The sequence below is a fragment of the Ictalurus punctatus genome, unplaced genomic scaffold, assembly GCF_001660625.3.
Source record: "Ictalurus punctatus breed USDA103 unplaced genomic scaffold, Coco_2.0 Super-Scaffold_100056, whole genome shotgun sequence".
NCBI classification, from domain to species: Eukaryota; Metazoa; Chordata; class Actinopteri; order Siluriformes; family Ictaluridae; genus Ictalurus; species Ictalurus punctatus.
This window is the reverse complement of record NW_026521088.1, coordinates 3005866-3023365: the sequence shown is the minus strand read 5'-3', so window position 1 is coordinate 3023365 and position 17500 is coordinate 3005866. Positions and strand designations below refer to the sequence as shown.

At 41.0% G+C, this 17500-nt stretch overlaps 1 protein-coding gene across 7 annotated transcripts in view; it reads right to left on the bottom strand.

Annotated features, from left to right (window-relative positions):
• The window catches only part of LOC128630455 (ribonuclease inhibitor-like), a 21123-nt gene extending 4696 nt beyond the window's left edge, over positions 1–16427 (bottom strand). Inside the window, exons 1-8 of one of the 7 annotated variants that reach the window (XM_053678951.1) lie at positions 16338–16427; positions 15866–15986; positions 12207–12399; positions 11239–11348; positions 7672–7845; positions 2636–2719; positions 2355–2513; positions 1780–1896 (exon numbers count right to left, since the gene is read on the bottom strand). In XM_053678951.1, the coding sequence (XP_053534926.1) occupies positions 1780–1896; positions 2355–2407 (170 nt within the window). In that variant the 5' untranslated portion in view covers positions 2408–2513; positions 2636–2719; positions 7672–7845; ... (2 more) ...; positions 15866–15986; positions 16338–16427. The other 6 variants (XM_053678947.1, XM_053678948.1, XM_053678952.1 and 3 more) reach the window with 6 other exon arrangements.
• Positions 16428–17500: the final 1073 nt, after the last annotated feature.

Genomic DNA, 17500 nt, shown 5'->3' with positions numbered 1-17500 from the left:
CTGCATCTCTGTATGTCCTGTGTAAACGGAGTTAGAAGAACCGTGTGTTTTGTCTAAAGCAGCTTTACTCTGGCAATAAATTAGCAATTAGACATTCACCAGAACTGTGTTTCCAATCAAAGCCCTTTAAGCTTCAATACCAGTGTCACAATAACAGATCAGACTTCCAGGATGAAGTGTACCAGGCTGGGACTAAAGCCAGAAGGTCATTAAGGTATAAGGGGGAAATTTGGGACAGGGTAAAAATTATGGAAGTATAATAGTGCCAAATGTCCTGGCATGTTGAATTACATAACCTGAATAAAAACTTACCGCAATAACAATACTTGAATTTTTCTGCCCAGCAATTTGACACAAATCGGATAAAAAACACCGCAATATCAATGCTTGAATTAGTTTCCTCTGCAATTCATCCTCACAAATTCAGGCTGCAAAAATCCGGGTCTGCAAATTCGGGTCTTCACATCCGGGTCTCACAGAAAGAGCAGTGGAATGCTGATAGTATCATTACACTTTGCTCAGAACCGGCTCAACGCGTTGGTGGTTATGGTGTGGATTGTACTTCCATACCGATAGTGAAACAGAAGATGAAGATTCACTATCGGCATTCTATAAAATATTACACTATCGGCATTCCATAAGATATTACACTATCGGCATTCCATAAGATATTACACTATCGGCAATTCCATAAGATATTACACTATCGGCAATTCCATAAGATATTACACTATCGGCATTCCATAAGATATTACACTATCGGCATTCCATAAGATATTACACTATCGGCAATTCCATAAGATATTACACTATCGGCAATTCCATAAGATATTACACTATCGGCAATTCCATAAGATACTACACTATCGGCAATCCATAAGATATTACACTATCGGCAATCCACTGCTCTTCCTGTGAGATCCGGATGTGAAGACCTGAATTTGAAGACCCGAATTTGAAGGCCTGAATTTTTGCAGCTTGAATTTGTGAGGATGAATTGCAGAGGAAACTAATTCAAGATATTGCAGTGTTTTTTTCCGAAGTCATTCTTTATCAGAGTGATGACTTTGTGTTCCAGCTCCTGGTTAGAAACACACAGGAACACATCTAAATATTATAATGTTACACACTGAGAGATGCTTTTATTTTATGAAAAGAAGAAAAGTCTCTTTCTATTCCCACAGTTACAGCTAAAATTCTGCCTAATTCCCATAATGCTGCTGCACATTATTAAATCTGTAAATTGTCATGATCTTAACTAAAAAACCTGCAACCTGCTCACACACAAGTTACACACATTAAAAAGACACACACCTTGAATATGGAGTCCAACTGATTTCTGCTGAGGTTTGATTTCTTCTGTTGTGGTCTGTGAAGAAATAAAACACATGATGTAATATAGACTATATGTATTCATAGCTGCACAACACACACTAATACATACAGAGACAGATATTTAACACTATCCTTTTAACACAATACACTGATTTCAGGATTTCTCACTGACACTAACATGTTTATGAATAAAATAGTGATCTAGTCATTAATGTCCCAGGTGTAAATGTTGTTGTGTAGCACCACAGACCCTCCAGCTCAGGGACTGCAGACTGAACTGAACTCTTAAAGCAGTTTTCCTCACTGCCAGTCCGAGAGCTTCAGCACTGCACAGTTTAGTGTTTTACTGCTTCAACACCTGATAAAGATCATGAAGGGCTTCAGAATGAGACCAGTGAGTTTGATCAGGTGGAACACTGCTGTAAAACACCTCACTGTACTGACCTCACATCAGGAGAACTGGCTCCGTCTCTGAAGTGAAGTGGCTGCTCCATTGACCAGTTACTCTTCATGGACACACAGCTGGGTTTTGGTGAGTCTGATCTCTTTCCCTCCATCATTCTAGAATGAAACAGAAATATCAGCAATAATTAATACTCTGCTGTCTCAGCACTGTTACACAATGTGTTCATCATTAAACACCAATAATTCCATCTTTTTAATTCAGCTCCAGTCTGCACACTTATTCAAACAGGAGACACGCCCCATACCTCAGGAATTACACTGATGTCAGGAGTCCCAATCATAGATAACTGACTCAGCTGGGTCTTAAAGCCTGTAGAGTTCACTGACTCAAAGCTACACTGCTCTTCTCCTCCACATTACACAGTCCTTTTTAGTCTTCTCTCAGTGAATGATTTCTCTAAACTGTTCTTAGATCAGATCAGTGATATATTCACTGCTATTAAACACCTTAAACCAAAGTCTAGTTCCTCTGTTAACTAGTGAGTGTTTAGAGATACAGATCTGTTCCATGAGACGGTGTGTGTTTATTGCTGGTGAATGGAAAAGTAACTCACCTCTCGTCTCTCTTTAAGTCCTGTTCTCCAGACACACTCATGTTGGAGGTCATGTCTCCTTCTCCAGATTACAGCAGGACACACGTTTACTTCACTCCAACATCGGTGTGTTAAATCAACCCCTGTATCAGCACAGAGTTCACTTACAGGAAATAGTCTCTGTATCAAGTCATAAAACAACCTGTGTACATTCAAACTTCAGTACAAACCCACAAAACTCTTCTGCATCTAGTGTACATTCAGTGTGTTTATATATTATAGCTTTAGATGTAGATACTCACTGTGTTTTTACTCCTGAAATGCTGTATTTTCCCCTCCACACAAAATGGAGACTGACTTTCACTTTCACTTCCTAACCGTTTATTCTGCAGAGGGGGAGGGGCAGTGAGGTAGCGTAATAAACACACACACACACACTGATATCTTTTGTTTTCAGACAGCTTTCTGATCCATCGAGCAAAGGCCTGTAAATACTGAAAGTAAAAGCCTGAAAACGCTGCAAATACGGAGAACAGAATTAAAAGTCTGGTAAAATCTACATCACACACATTATCATTTCATTACCTTCATTTATTATCTCGTGACTTCATTCAGCTGAGCACGAACAACTGTCAGAGCTCTATACAAATATATAAACTAAAATAAAATAACAGGAGCTAGAAACACTCAGCAGATCATTAGATAAAGAAGCAGAACTCATACGCTGAGTAAGTTTACTTAAATATCTGCAGAAATGTATTTTTCTGGTTTTCCCTTAATGAGAGCGAGTATCCTGATATTAGTGAGGATTGGTGTGTAAGTAGTTTTTGTGTGAATAATGAATGTTACTCAGAATAAAAGTGATGATGGAGAGTAAGTTAAACACATTGGTCAGACGAGTAACTAACCCAGTGTTTCCCAATCGAGGTTCTGTCTGATGAGAGCAGGGGTGCGTGTAAAAATCCTTCAAACATTTTCTAAAATGATCAAATGTGTAGAAAACATTTAATATAGATGAGAAATATCTGATGTCTGAAATAATAACACAGACACAGAAATAATAAGACAGATACACACACACACACAACAATAATAATAATAATAAACTAGACCAGTACATTTCCTGAAGAAAATGTGTGCTGCTTGACATGGCAAAATTCAGATCAGGCGCCAATACTTTCGATAGCCGAAAGTGTAGCGTGCCAATACTTTTGACAGCCAGAAGAGTGGGGTGCCAATAATTTTGACAGCTGACGGCGTAGGGTGCCAATTCGTTTGAGAGCTGGAGTCACAGGGTGCCAATACTTCTGAGAGCTGGCCGTGTAGGGCGGAAATACTATGGAGAGCCAGCCATGCGGGGTGCCAGTACTTTTGAGAGTCGGCCAGATTGGGCGCCAATACTTTTGAGAGCCGGGCGTGTATGGAGGCAATTCTTTTAGAGCTGGTGGTGTAGAGCGCCAATTCTTTCGCAACTCAATGCAAGTCTATGGGAAATTTTCCGACTTTGCGCTTCCGTACCGGGAATGCCGACATTCCAATCACTTCCGTAATACACAGCACACCTCTGCTCAATAAGACGATCGATTTGACACCTCAACCGTCGATCTCTGACAAACGGTGTGGGACTAGTTTCACACCGAAAAAAAAAGTGGAAGAAGAGGAATAATTATAATTATAATAAGTTTGCCAAATAACAATAATAGTGCTTTTCAAGCACCATTAATTATAATAATAACTAGATCGGTACATTTCCTGAAGAAAATGTGGATGGTGCTCGCCATGGCAAAACAGGAATGGGGCGAAAATACTTTCGAGAGCCGGACAGATATGGCACCAGCACTGTTAGAGCCGGCCGTGTAGTGCGCCATTATTCAATTCAATTTTATTTGCATAGCGCTTTTTACAATAGACATTGTCTCAAAGCAGCTTTACAGAAATATCAACACGGTGTACAGATATTAAAGGTGTGAATTTATCCCAACTGAGCAAGCCACTGAGTGGCGACGGTGGCAAGGAAAAACTCCCTAAGATGTTTTAAGAGGAAGAAACCTTGAGAGGAACCGACTCAGAAGGGAACACATCCTCATCTGGGTAACAACAGATATTGTGAAAAAGTTCATTATGGATTCATATGAAGTCTGTATGTCCTTAAGAGCAGCCGTAGTCCCAGCAGTCTGGAATTAAAGAAGATTTGAGCTCCATCCAGAGGCAGGAAGGATCTGGATCTCTAGTATCTCCATAAATTCGTGTGGGGCTCGGCGAAAGGAGAGAGGGAGAAAAAAGATCATTATGACTGCGAAGTAGTAGAACAGAATCTAGTCAGGGTAGGCTTGAGTAAACAAATACGTTTTAAGCTTAGACTTAAACACTGAGACTGTGTCTGAGTCCCGAACACTAATAGGAAGACTGTTCCATAACTGTGGGGCTCTATAAGAGAAAGCTCTTCCCCCTGCTGTAGCCTTCACTATTCGAGGTACCGTCAGATAGCCTGCATCTTTTGACCTAAGTAGGCGTGGCGGATCATAGAAAACCAAAAGGTCGCTTAGATATTGTGGCGCGAGAGCGTTCAGTGCTTTATAGGTTAATAAAAGTATTTTATAATTAATGCGAGATTCCACTGGGAGCCAATGCAGTGTTGATAATATTGGTGTGATATGGTCGTATCTTCTAGTTCTAGTTAGGACTCTAGCAGCTGCATTCTGGACTAACTGGAGCTTATTTATATTCCTACTGGAACATCCAGACAGTAAGGCATTACAGTAATCTAATCTAGAGGTGACGAATGCATGAACTAGTATTTCCGCATCATGTAGTGACAATATGTTTCTTATTTTAGAAATATTTCTGAGATGAAAGAATGATATCCTAGTAATATTATCTACATGAGCATCAAATGATAGGCTGCAGTCAATAATCACATCCAGATGAGGATGGGTTCCCTTCTGAGTCGGGTTCCTCTCAAGGTTTCTTCCTCTTAAAACATCTTAGGGAGTTTTTCCTTGCCACCGTCGCCACTCAGTGGCTTGCTCAGTTGGGATAAATTCACACCTTTAATATCTGTACACCGTGTTGATATTTCTGTAAAGCTGCTTTGAGACAATGACTGCGTTTACATGGACAACAATAATCCACTCAATCTAATTAAGACCATAATTTGATTAAGAAACTACCATGTAAACAGCAACCTTAATCTAATTATGGTCATAATCTAATTAAGATCTAATCGAATTAAGACAGGTGGATTACTCCTGTTTTAATCGTATTATGGACGTGTATTACACACATGTAAACACCTTAATCATATTATGAAAGTCGTGTGAGTTTTCACCGCATTTTGCGACAGGACACGATCACACACGGCAGTTTTACGCTTTACGGCGAACAAGAGCGTTCGGCTGTGTCCCAAACTGCATATTTGCCTACTATAGGCCGGTAGTGGGAAAAATACATGCATCATGAATTGAATGTCTCTGTACATTGCTGCATTCATCTTTCCCTCGATCCTGACTAGTCTCCCACTTCCTGCCGCTGAAAAACATCCTCACAGCATGATGCTCCCACCACCATGCTTCACTGTAGGGATGGTATTGGCCAGGTGATGACTGGTGCCTGGTTTCCTCCAGACATGACGCTTGCCATTCAGGCCAAAGAGTTCAATCTTTGTTTCTCATGGTCTGAGAGTCCTTCAGGTGCCTTTTGGCAAACTCCAGGCGGCCTGTCACGTGCCTTTTACTGAGGAGTGGCTTCTGTCTGGCCACTCTACCATACAGGCCTGATTGGTGGAGTGCTGCAGAGATGGTTGTTCTTCTGGAAGGTTCTCCTCTCTCCACAGAGACACGCTGGAGCTCTGTCAGAGTGACTGTCGGGTTTCTGGTCACCTCCCTGACTAAGGCCCGTCTCCCCCGACCGCTCAGTTTGGCCGGGCGGCCAGCTCTAGGAAGAGTCCTGCTGGTTCCAGACTTCCTCCATTTCCGGATGATGGAGGCCACTGTGCTCATTGGGACCTTCAATGCTACAGAAATGTTTCTGTACCCTTCCCCAGATCTGTGCCTCCATACAATCCTGTCTCGGAGGTCTACAGTCAGTTCCTTGGACTTCATGGCTTGGTTTGTGCTCTGACATGCAGTGTTAACTGTGGGACCTTATATAGACAGGTGTGTGCCTTTCCAAATCATGTCCAATCCACTGAATTTACCACAGGTGGACTCCAATCACGTTGTAGAAACATCTGAAGGATGATCAGTGGAAACAGGACACACCCGAGCTCAATTTTGAGTGTCATGGCAAAGGGTGTGAATACTTATGTACATGTGCTTTTTTTGTTTTTTATTTTTAAATAAATTTGAAAAGATTTCAAACAAACTTCTTTCACGTTGTCATTATGGGGTATTGTTTGTAGGAAAATAATGAATTTAATCCATTTGGAATAAAACTGTAACATAACAAAATGTGGAAAAAGTGAAGCGCTGTGAATACTTTCTGGATGCACTGTACATCACTACAATTACAATCACCACAGATGGAAACTGGATGTGTGTTTGTGAGTATGAGTGTGTGTGTGTGTGTGTGTGTGTGTGTGTGTGTGTGTGTGTGTGAGTGTACCTCAGTGTCTCCAGTGCACAGTGTGTGTGTGTGTGTGTGTACCTCAGTATCTCCAGTGTACAGTGTGTGTATGTGTGTGTGTGTGTGTGTACCTCAGTATCTCCAGTGTACAGTGTATGTGTGTGTGTGTGTGTGTGTACCTCAGTATCTCCAGTGTACAGTGTGTGTGTGTGTGTGTACCTCAGTATCTCCAGTGTACAGTGTGTGTATGTGTGTGTGTGTGTGTGTACCTCAGTATCTCCAGTGTACAGTGTGTGTATGTGTGTGTGTGTGTACCTCAGTATCTCCAGTGTACAGTGTATGTGTGTGTGTGTGTGTGTGTACCTCAGTATCTCCAGTGTACAGTGTGTGTGTGTGTGTGTACCTCAGTATCTCCAGTGTACAGTGTGTGTATGTGTGTGTGTGTGTGTGTGTGTGTGTACCTCAGTATCTCCAGTGTACAGTGTGTGTGTGTGTGTGTGTGTGTGTGTGTGTACCTCAGTATCTCCAGTGTACAGTGTATGTGTGTGTGTGTGAGTGTGTGTGTGTACCTCAGTATCTCCAGTGTACAGTGTGTGTGTGTGTGTGTGTGTGTGTACCTCAGTATCTCCAGTGTACAGTGTATGTGTGTGTGTGAGTGTGTGTGTGTGTACCTCAGTATCTCCAGTGTACAGTGTATGTGTGAGTGTGTGTGTGTGTACCTCAGTATCTCCAGTGTACAGTGTGTGCGTGTGTGTGTGTGTGTGCGTGTGTGTACCTCAGTATCTCCAGTGTACAGTGTGGATTCTCCAGTCCAGCAGAGAGCAGCTTCACTCCTGAATCCTGCAGGTTATTGACACTCAGGTTCAGTTCTCTCAGTCTGGAGGAGTTTGATCTGAGAACTGAGGACAGAACTCTACAGCTTTCCTCTGTCAGTTTACACCCCCACAGCCTGGAAGAGAAATGATGAAATATCAGAACACTGATCACACACACACACACACACACACACACACACACACACACACACACACACACACACACACACACAGCCATAATACAGCTAAAGTTTCCCATGTAACAGAAATGTGAGTGTGTTTCTCTCACACACAGAAATCAGAGTACAGGACACCACATCAGCATTATTATTATTATTATTATTATTATTATGAATAATAATAACATCATCAGTTACAATGATCCTTAAAGGACTGAAAACATTTTTGTTTGAACAAATGCTTCCTTATAATTGAAACATGAAGCCATTTGAAAAGACCCATGACACTTTGGAATGTTGAGACCATGCGCGATCAAAACGTCAATGAGCCTTGGAGTCACTCTTAAGCCTTGTCTCATTCTCCATCGCGGTTACGGCTGGTAAAGAAGGTTGGCACATTGAAACGATCAAAACATAAACCATCAGAACATAAATGAACCAAGGAAATGCACTTAAGTCTTGTCTCATGCTCCCTTCCTCTGATGGCCAAGAGAACATGGCACTGGACTTGGAATGCACTGGGGTCTCCCCTACGCAACTTGAAGCCTGCTCAAGGCATGTCAGCGGTCTGTGTCAACTAACTCGTGTGCACTATCTTGCCGACTGCAGAGAGAAAAGGGCACTGGACTTGAACTACACTGGGGTTTCACCTGTGCAACTTGAAGCCTGTTATGAAACTGTGTCGTAATGCAGAGAGAACTCTATTCAGATGAGCAGGAAAACACCTTGGCATTCATCAAACACGCTTGTGTTTTATCCTAGGAAAATGCTTTGACGTAAAGTAAGTCGTCCGAATGTGTTCATGTAAACTAGTAAAGGCTCTAATTACTTGACTGAAGTAAATGTACTGAAGAGGACGTCCACGTGCGGAAACCTGAGAATATAAACGAGACTGCAAAGTTGTTGTTGAAGAAGGGTCGAACACGGACAGACACGTCCGTTGGCTCCAGTAGAATAGCCTAGTGTTTCCTTAAATCACTTTGAGGCGTCAGACTCTAAATCCAACGGGGCTTTCTTGCACAGTTATGAACCCTGCTTGCAGCTTTGTCAGCTGTAGGTGTCAAGTCACTGGTGCTCAATCTCCTGCTGTTTATTTAAACATAACATCCTCAGTTACAATGATCCTTAAAGGACTGAAAACATTTTTGTTTGAACAAACGCTTCATTATAATTGAAACATGAAGCCATTTTTTAATAAAATTATTAAAAGGTCTCCTATTTAAAAATAAACAAAATAAATAAAATAAATAAGAAATCTCCCATTTGAACAAAAGATGAGATAAGATAATACTTTATTAATCCCAACGTGGAGAAATGAGGGAATTAGGAGGAAAAAGGAGCAGGACCTGCTGTGGCTTTGTTTGGAAATATTTTTGTTGGTGAAATAGAACAGAAACAGTCAATATTGAGTGTAAAATGTACGTCAGGTAATATTATCTTATTGTTTACATGTTAGCATAGCATGTTAAATTAACTACTAAATAAAAATAACATCAGCTGTATGAGCTTTTAAATAACGTCCTATTATTATTATTATTAACATTTACTGTAGCTGCACAGCCAGACTGCTCCTGTACCTTTAACACTCACTCACTCACTCACTCACTCACTCACTCACTCACCCATGTATTGTGGGGACACCACTTTCCTGAGGTCCTACAGATGTGAAAAAAATCAGGCATGTATAATTTAAGCCTGAGAACACACATCATCTCAAATTCTGGATTTAAATCACAAAATTTCTGTGCTTGGTTTTTTCACACCTAATGTGGACATAACAAGAACTCATCATTAATGGGGACCTAATTTGCATACACAGAAAATTAGCTGGTTTTCATGTTGTAGTGGGACATCACTAGATAGTTAATCTGCATACACACAGATCAGGTAGTTTATATAACAACAATGGGACATGGTTTTAAAAAACCATTTTAAAAAGTTGTCAATTTAACTCTATAATTATTTATACAAAATTACAAACTAAGTATGTCTAATTTAGAGGGCTGTCTGTAAAGCAGATATGATGTGTATTTTCTCTATTTGAAGGTTTGAGCTTCTCATGAAATTATATTGAACAGTTGTTCTTAATTGTTTATACGAAGGACTCTTAGCCTTATTTGTGAAATATGCAATCAGTGAAAGTTTGGTTTCAAAAAGCTCTCTTACACAAATTTCAATATCTGCACGTAATAGATAGCAGACTACATTTTTTTTGGAGCTTTCTATTTCCAACAGAGGAACCCTTTGAGAAACCTAGGAACCTGTTAAGGAAGGTGGTACCAGTGCTATTATTAGTTTTGAGGCTATAATTCTAAGAAGCTTTTCATTTCCTGCTCCAAAGTATACAATTTTTTTTGTGGAATAGAAAGTAGAGGTGCTAGCTGTACTGAACCTCACTTACTTATCACAGGCATGCATCACAAATTAACACTATCCCCAGTCATTTTGGCAAGTCAAAATGACAAAGAAACTCATCCTTTTGATATTTTAGCTGTATGAAGGATTTGTTTATTGGTCTGGATCTCTAATCAAGTGAAAAATTGTCAGTCAGATGAAAAAACCCTGTCTATTCAACATTATAAAGACAACTTGAGTCTTGAGCTTCTTTACTGTAAAAGACAACAAATATTTGCCCATTAAAGTGCACAACTACTAAGCTCACATGTGCCATGAATGAACTTGGACTCATTTAAGTTTGACATAACACTTCTGCTTACTACATATAGCCAGCTCAAAGTTAAACATATTGAGAAAAATAAAGATACTAGCCAAACACAGACACACAACCAAACACAATTTTTTTCTTTATTCTATATCCACTTAACTGACTAAGCTAAAAAGTGACAGTAACAACTTAATAATATATGTTGAGGTAGCTAATTTTGATTCCAGGCAGTCTAAACATGTAAATGGGTAGCACACTGAAGCTTTTATTGCCCAATAGGCTTACTTATGAACTTGTCAGTCACCTGCATAAGGACCCACTGGAAGAAGGCGGCCCAAACCAATTTGATCTAATTCAATATAACGGTGTAGGTAAAGATTCTTATGGATATTTTAAATGCCTGATTTGTTCCTGATTAGTTTATTATGAAGTAAATGCTGAGTGGTTCATTACAAAGTAAAAGGCTAGAGGTGTAACGTAACTTATTATTAAAGCATTACTACAGATGTTATGATGTACAGTATCTGTAATATAGATGTAAAGTGTTACTATCAAAGTGTTATTTAATCTTTGTTTATATCTCTTTTGTAAGCTACAGTGCAGTTGTAGACGTAGAATTTGACACTTTGCCAGTCTCTATCTTTAAGATATAAAGACTCAGATCTAATGCAGTTTTCACAGACCAACTTCCCTGGGACACGACACGACATGATGAAGGTCTTCATATGTCTCTCCACTGCATGGACCTCATTTCCTTCCCGAGCCTTCCTCTTTTTCAGAGTAGATGTTTTACCTAAATGTAAGAATAAACATTAGTTACATAGCAAACACACACCCTTACACCCAACAGAAATTATTGTCTGGCAACTTACAGACTGGAACTTACATTTCACGTCTCACGAATGAAAACTCTGACTGCAGTTTGTGCATATGTACCAAATAGTAACTAAGAGTACTCGGTTTTCTTGGAGAAGATGCAGTAGGGACCCTACTGAGTCCCAGGGGATGCTTATGTTGGAAATTATGGAGAGGTGTGATTGAAAGGCAGGATTAAAAGTGACAGCAAACTACACAATTCTGATATTTATGATCCAGAAAAGGTGTAGACTGTGATGGCTGCTGTTTCTCCTGGCCATTGCTCTCAGCAGTGTCCCCCTCCATAATCTGCATATTTAAACAGGTTTAAGTGACCTATGGGGACACTGTTCTAAATTCACATATCTATTCAGCTATCACAAGACTCCCTCACACACCTGAATAAAACATGCTTTGTGGGGACTCCGTATAGTAACTATTAACAGACAAGATTATGTAACAGAAAGCAAACATGCTTTTCAATACGACAAAAACAATAATTATTTCACTATAGGAATTAAGTTTATGATTTCAGGGTTAGATATGGGATACTTTGGAAGACTTTGGGATAATACGGAGCATTCAGACACACACACGTTTTGTAGTTCATGCTTAAACGTGGCAGTAAAATACCTGAAGCAGATCAGATGAACAATAATGTCTAATTTTATTGTTAATGCACAAGCACAAAGTTAGTTGTGCAACAAAAATGAATTGCAACACTGCCGGATAAGACAATGTTTATCTTTTAATAATTTTTAAATTGTGAAAGCAGAGAGGGAGATACCCTGCATACCTTGCTACACCAAGGCCAGTCTCCTCCTCCGTAATTGCAGGTAATTTCATCACCTTCTTTAAAGTCTGTTAAAGCAAACAGACAAAGATATGGGCTTCCATCCACTTCAGTCTTCTGCATTCTGCCATTTGGGTGCTTGTGGTCATCATTAACCAGCCTACCAAAAGATCCGTCTTCTTTTGCAGCATCAATACTTAATCCACAACGAGAGAAAGAGAGAAGTATTCAGTGACCGAATATTCAACATCAAATTCTACAAATATGATAGCTCTGCACAGAATTTTTATTGTTAACGGTCAGATGTAAATGTTTAAGTGGACAAATACTTCACAACTGCAATTTTCAAGTACAATGAAAGTACACTTTGAAGAAAAACTGTGCAGACCGTCATTTTTTATGCAGGTTAATTCTATGGATCATTTAATTAGTGGTGCTTGTAAAGCACTTCTATTGTTCCCTTGCATACTTAATAATAATAATAATAATAATAATAATAATAATAATATTATTATTATTATTATTATTATTATTATTATTATTACTCCTCTCTGGCCGGCGCTCAAAAGTATTGGGACCCCGCACGGCCAGCTCTCAAAAGTACTGGCGCCCTCGACAGTCGGCTCTAAAATGTATTGGCGCACTACACGGCCGGCTCTAACAATGCTGGCGCCATATTTGTCCGGCTCTGGAAGTATTGGCGCCCTATGCTGTCGGCTCTGGAAAGTATTGGCACCCATCCCTGTTTCACCAACACAAGCACCACTCACATTTTCTTCAGGAAATGTACCGGTCTAGTTAGTATTCTGCTTCTTCCACTTTTTTTCGGCATGTAACTAGTCCCGCACCGTTTGTCGGAGATCGACGGGTGAGGTGTCGAATCGATCGGCTTATTGAGGAGATGTGTGCTATGACTTTTATAAGCGTTCGGAATGCTGGAATTCCCGCTACGGAAGCTCAAATTCTGAAAATTTCCCATAGACTTGCATTGAGTTCGAAAGTATTGGCCCTCTAAGGAGAAAGCTCTAAAAGTTTTGCCTCCGTACATGTTCGGCTCTAAACCGTATTGGCACCCTATCCTGCCGGCGCTCAAAAGTATTGGGACCCCGCACGGCCAGCTCTCAAAAGTATTGGCGCCCTTGACGGCTGGCTCTAAAAAGTATTGGCGCACTATACAGCCGGCTCTAACAATGCTGGCGCCCCATCTGTCTGGCTCGCGAAAGTATTGGCGCCCTTAGCGTCCGGCACTCGAAAGTATTGCTGTCCTACGCTGTCGGCTCTCGAAAGTATTGCCGCCCTTAGCGTCCGGCACTCGAAATTATTGACACCCTACACTTTCACCTCTCGAATATATTGGTGCCCTAGAGTCCGGCATTCGAAAGTATTTGCGCCCTATTTGTCCAGCTTTAAAAGTATTGGCACCCTATATGGCCAGTACAGTGCTAACACATGCTAGCAACATGCCAGCATGATGCTAAAACATGTAAGCGAGATGCTAAAACATGCTAGCACGATGCTAAAACATGCTAGCACGATGCTAAAACATGCTAGCACGATGCTAAAACATGCTAGCACGATGCTAAAACATGCTAGCATAATGCTAAAACATGCTAAAACATGCTAGCATGATGCTAAAACATGCTAAAACACGCTAGCATGATGCTAAAACATGCTAAAACACGCTAGCATGATGCTAAAACACGCGAGCATCATGCTAAAACACGCGAGCATCATGCTAAAACATGCAAGCATCATGCTAAACCCCTCTAGCACCCTATTCGTCCGACTCTCGAAAGTATTGGAGCCCTACGCTGTCGGCTTTCAAAAGTATTGGCGCCCGATCTGAATTTTGCCACACAAGCACCACTCACATTTTCTTCAGGAAATGTACCAGTCTAATTATTATTATAATAATTATTCTTCTTCTTCCACTTTTTTTTCGGCACGTAACTAGTCCCGCACCGTTTGTCGGAGATCTACGGGTGAGGTGCGAATCGATCGGCTTATTGAGCAGAGGTGTGCTATGACTTTTATAAGCGATCAGAATGCCGGAATTCCCGCTACGGAAGCTCAAAATCAGAAAATTTCCCAGAGACTTGCATTGAGTTTCGAACGTATTGGCCCTCTAAGGAGAAAGCTCTAAAAAATTTTCCTCCATACACATTTGGCTCTAAAATGTATTGGCACACGATCTGTTCGGCTCTCAGAAGTATTGGCACCCTGCACGGCCAGCTCTCAAAAGTACTGGCGCCCTTGACGGTCGGATCTAAAAAGTATTGGCGCACTACACGGCCGGCTCTAACAATGCTGGCGCCATATCTGTCCAGCTCTCGAAAGTATTGCCGCCCTACACCGTCAGCTCTCGAAAGTATTGGGGCCCGTCCCTGTTTCGCCACTGCAAGCACCACTCACATTTTCTTCAGGAAATGTACCAGTCTAGTTATAATTATTATTCTTCTTCTTCCACTTTTTTTCGGCATGTAACTAGTCTCGCACCGTATGTCGGAGATCGAGGAGAGGTGTGCTATGACTTTTGGAAGTGATTGGAATGTCGGCATTCCCAGTACGGAAGCTCAAAGTCAGAAAATTTCCCATAGACTTGCATTGAGTTGTGAAAGTATTGGCCCTCTAAACTGAAAGCTGTAAAAGTATTGCCTCCGTACACGTTCGGCTCTAAAATGTATTGGCACACGATCTGTTCAGCTCTCAGAAGTATTGGCACACGATCTGGCCGGCTCTCAAAAGTATTGGCACCCTGCACGGCCAGCTCTCAAAAGTACTGGCGACCTTGACGGTCGGCTCTAAAAAGTATTGGCGCACTACACGGCCGGCTCTAACAGTGCTGGTGCCATATCTGTCCGGCTCTCCAAAGTATTGGCACTCTACGGAGGCGGCTCTTGAATGTATTGGCGCCCTGTCCCGATTTCACCATGGCAAGCACCGCTCACATTTTCTTCAGGAAATGTACTGGTCTAGTTATAATTATTCTTCTTCCACCTTCGTGCCATTTTACCTCTAAAGAAAATGTTAATATATTGAGATTTTCAGTCCCTAGTGATGTTCTGAGTAAGAAAATAACCATATCCGTGCTTGCTAATAACTTTGCTGAGTGAGAACCTGTTCTACACACAGATCACAGCTCAGCTGCGGTGTTTAGAGACGCAGAATAAAAGGAGCGCGCTGTAGTTACAACATCGAAGCACATCACACCACCGCCCAGCGCTTTACAGATTCATAACAAACTAATAACTGGAACTAATGAGCTCGGCTCGGTCCAGACTACTGTCCACCCTGTCCTCGATTTCAGAGGCTTTAAACTCAATCCAGCGCTCAGATCGATAACTATTTAGGAAGCCTGACTCTGCTATTTATAACCGAACTATCCGTTACATGGTGAAGCTAGTTACAGAAGTCGGTATAACACTAAATATTCACATGACATGACAACTACCAAAGCCTATTTAATATATTAACTTCATTTTATTAACTTATTGTACTTACTAATGTGCTGGATTGGTTAAAGTGTGTGCTAACTCTGGCTAGTAAAGTCCGCTAGCATAACAATTACTTTAATATTGTGATTCAATTATAAATAAAGTCTTAAAGCAGGGAAATAAAATTACAAACTTATAAACTGCAAAAAAATTATAATAATAACTTACCTTTCGTTGTATTTGGTCTCGTTGCAGCAGTAGAATCACTCCTTAGGGCAATGGAAAGCAGCTGGTGCTATTAGTCTGTGACAGCCAGGGCAGATAGGAAATGTAGTTCTTTTCCTACTTCCTGTGTGGTGTTTATGAACTATTAGTGCAGTCAAAAAAACTACACTCCGCCATAACCCGACTAAAGGATTTCGTTTTACTGTTTGGAGATTTTTAAATAGTGTCATTTCGCTGTGCAGAAATTTAAAAACTGAAACTTTAATTACTATTAAGACTTATAATTATTTGGACAACATGATAACTATCTGTTCTAACTTATTAGTTTATCTTATGCTAACAATCTAACCTTCTAACAGTCTAATTAGGCTTTTAACTTACCAGTCACTTTTTGTACACTTACATTTTCTGTTAATTTTAACTTAATTAAATATCAATATTAATGCCTAGTTGAATAAAACTTTAAAAATATTACCTCTTTGTTTTAAATCTTTTTAATCCGCTAATAGGTAATAGAGCTAATGTGCATATGCAGATTAGCCACAGTCCTTTACTAAGTGGGCGGTACCATAATTTGCATAAATTAGACTTGCAGAGTGTGTGAAGTGGTTGGCCAAACCCCGCCCCCAAAAAATACCGGTTCCAGACTAAAGGGGGCGACATAGACCAAACCGATCACACACACAGTTTGTCCAGATCATGCGTTATATGCCAAAGATAAAAATTTGTGAGGCATCTGTTTACAGCCTCCTCAACACTTTTCAATGCATCACCCCTGTGAGGACGTGGATTTTTGTACCCTTAATGTTTTTGGTCCCCATGAGGTTGCTGTGTAAACATGATGATGTCCCCATGAAGTGATAATTACAAACTCTCTCTCTCTCTCTCTCTCTCTCTCTCTCTCTCTCTGTCTCTCTCTCTCTCTATCTCACACACACACACACACACACACACACTCTCACACATACACTCTCTCTCACACGCACACACCCTCTCTCTCACACACACTCTCTCTCTCACACACACATACTCTCTCTCTCTCTCTCTCACCCACACACTCTCTCTCACACACACATACTCTCTCACACACACTCTCTCACACACACACTCTCTCTCACACACACACACACCCTCTCTCTCACACACACCCCCTCTCACACGCACATACTCTCTCACTCTCTCACACACACACGCTCTCTCTCTCACATGCACACACCCTCTCTCTCACACACACATACTCTCTCACTCTCTCACACACACACACACACTCTCTCACACACACTCACACACACTCTTACACACACATACTCTCTCTCTCTCACACACACAGACACACTCTGTCTCACAGACACACTCTGTCTCTCACACAGACAGACTCTCTCTCGCACAGACACTCTCTCTCACACAGACTGACACACTCTCACACAGACACTCTCTCTCTCACACACACAGACACACTCTCACACAGACACACTATCTCTCTCTCCCACAGACACTCTCTCTGTCTCTCACACACAGACACACTCTCTCTCTCTTGCACGGACACTCTCTCTCACAGACACATTCTCTCTCTCTCTCACTCACAGATACACTCACTCTCTCTCTCTCACACACACAGACACACTCTCTCTCTCTCAA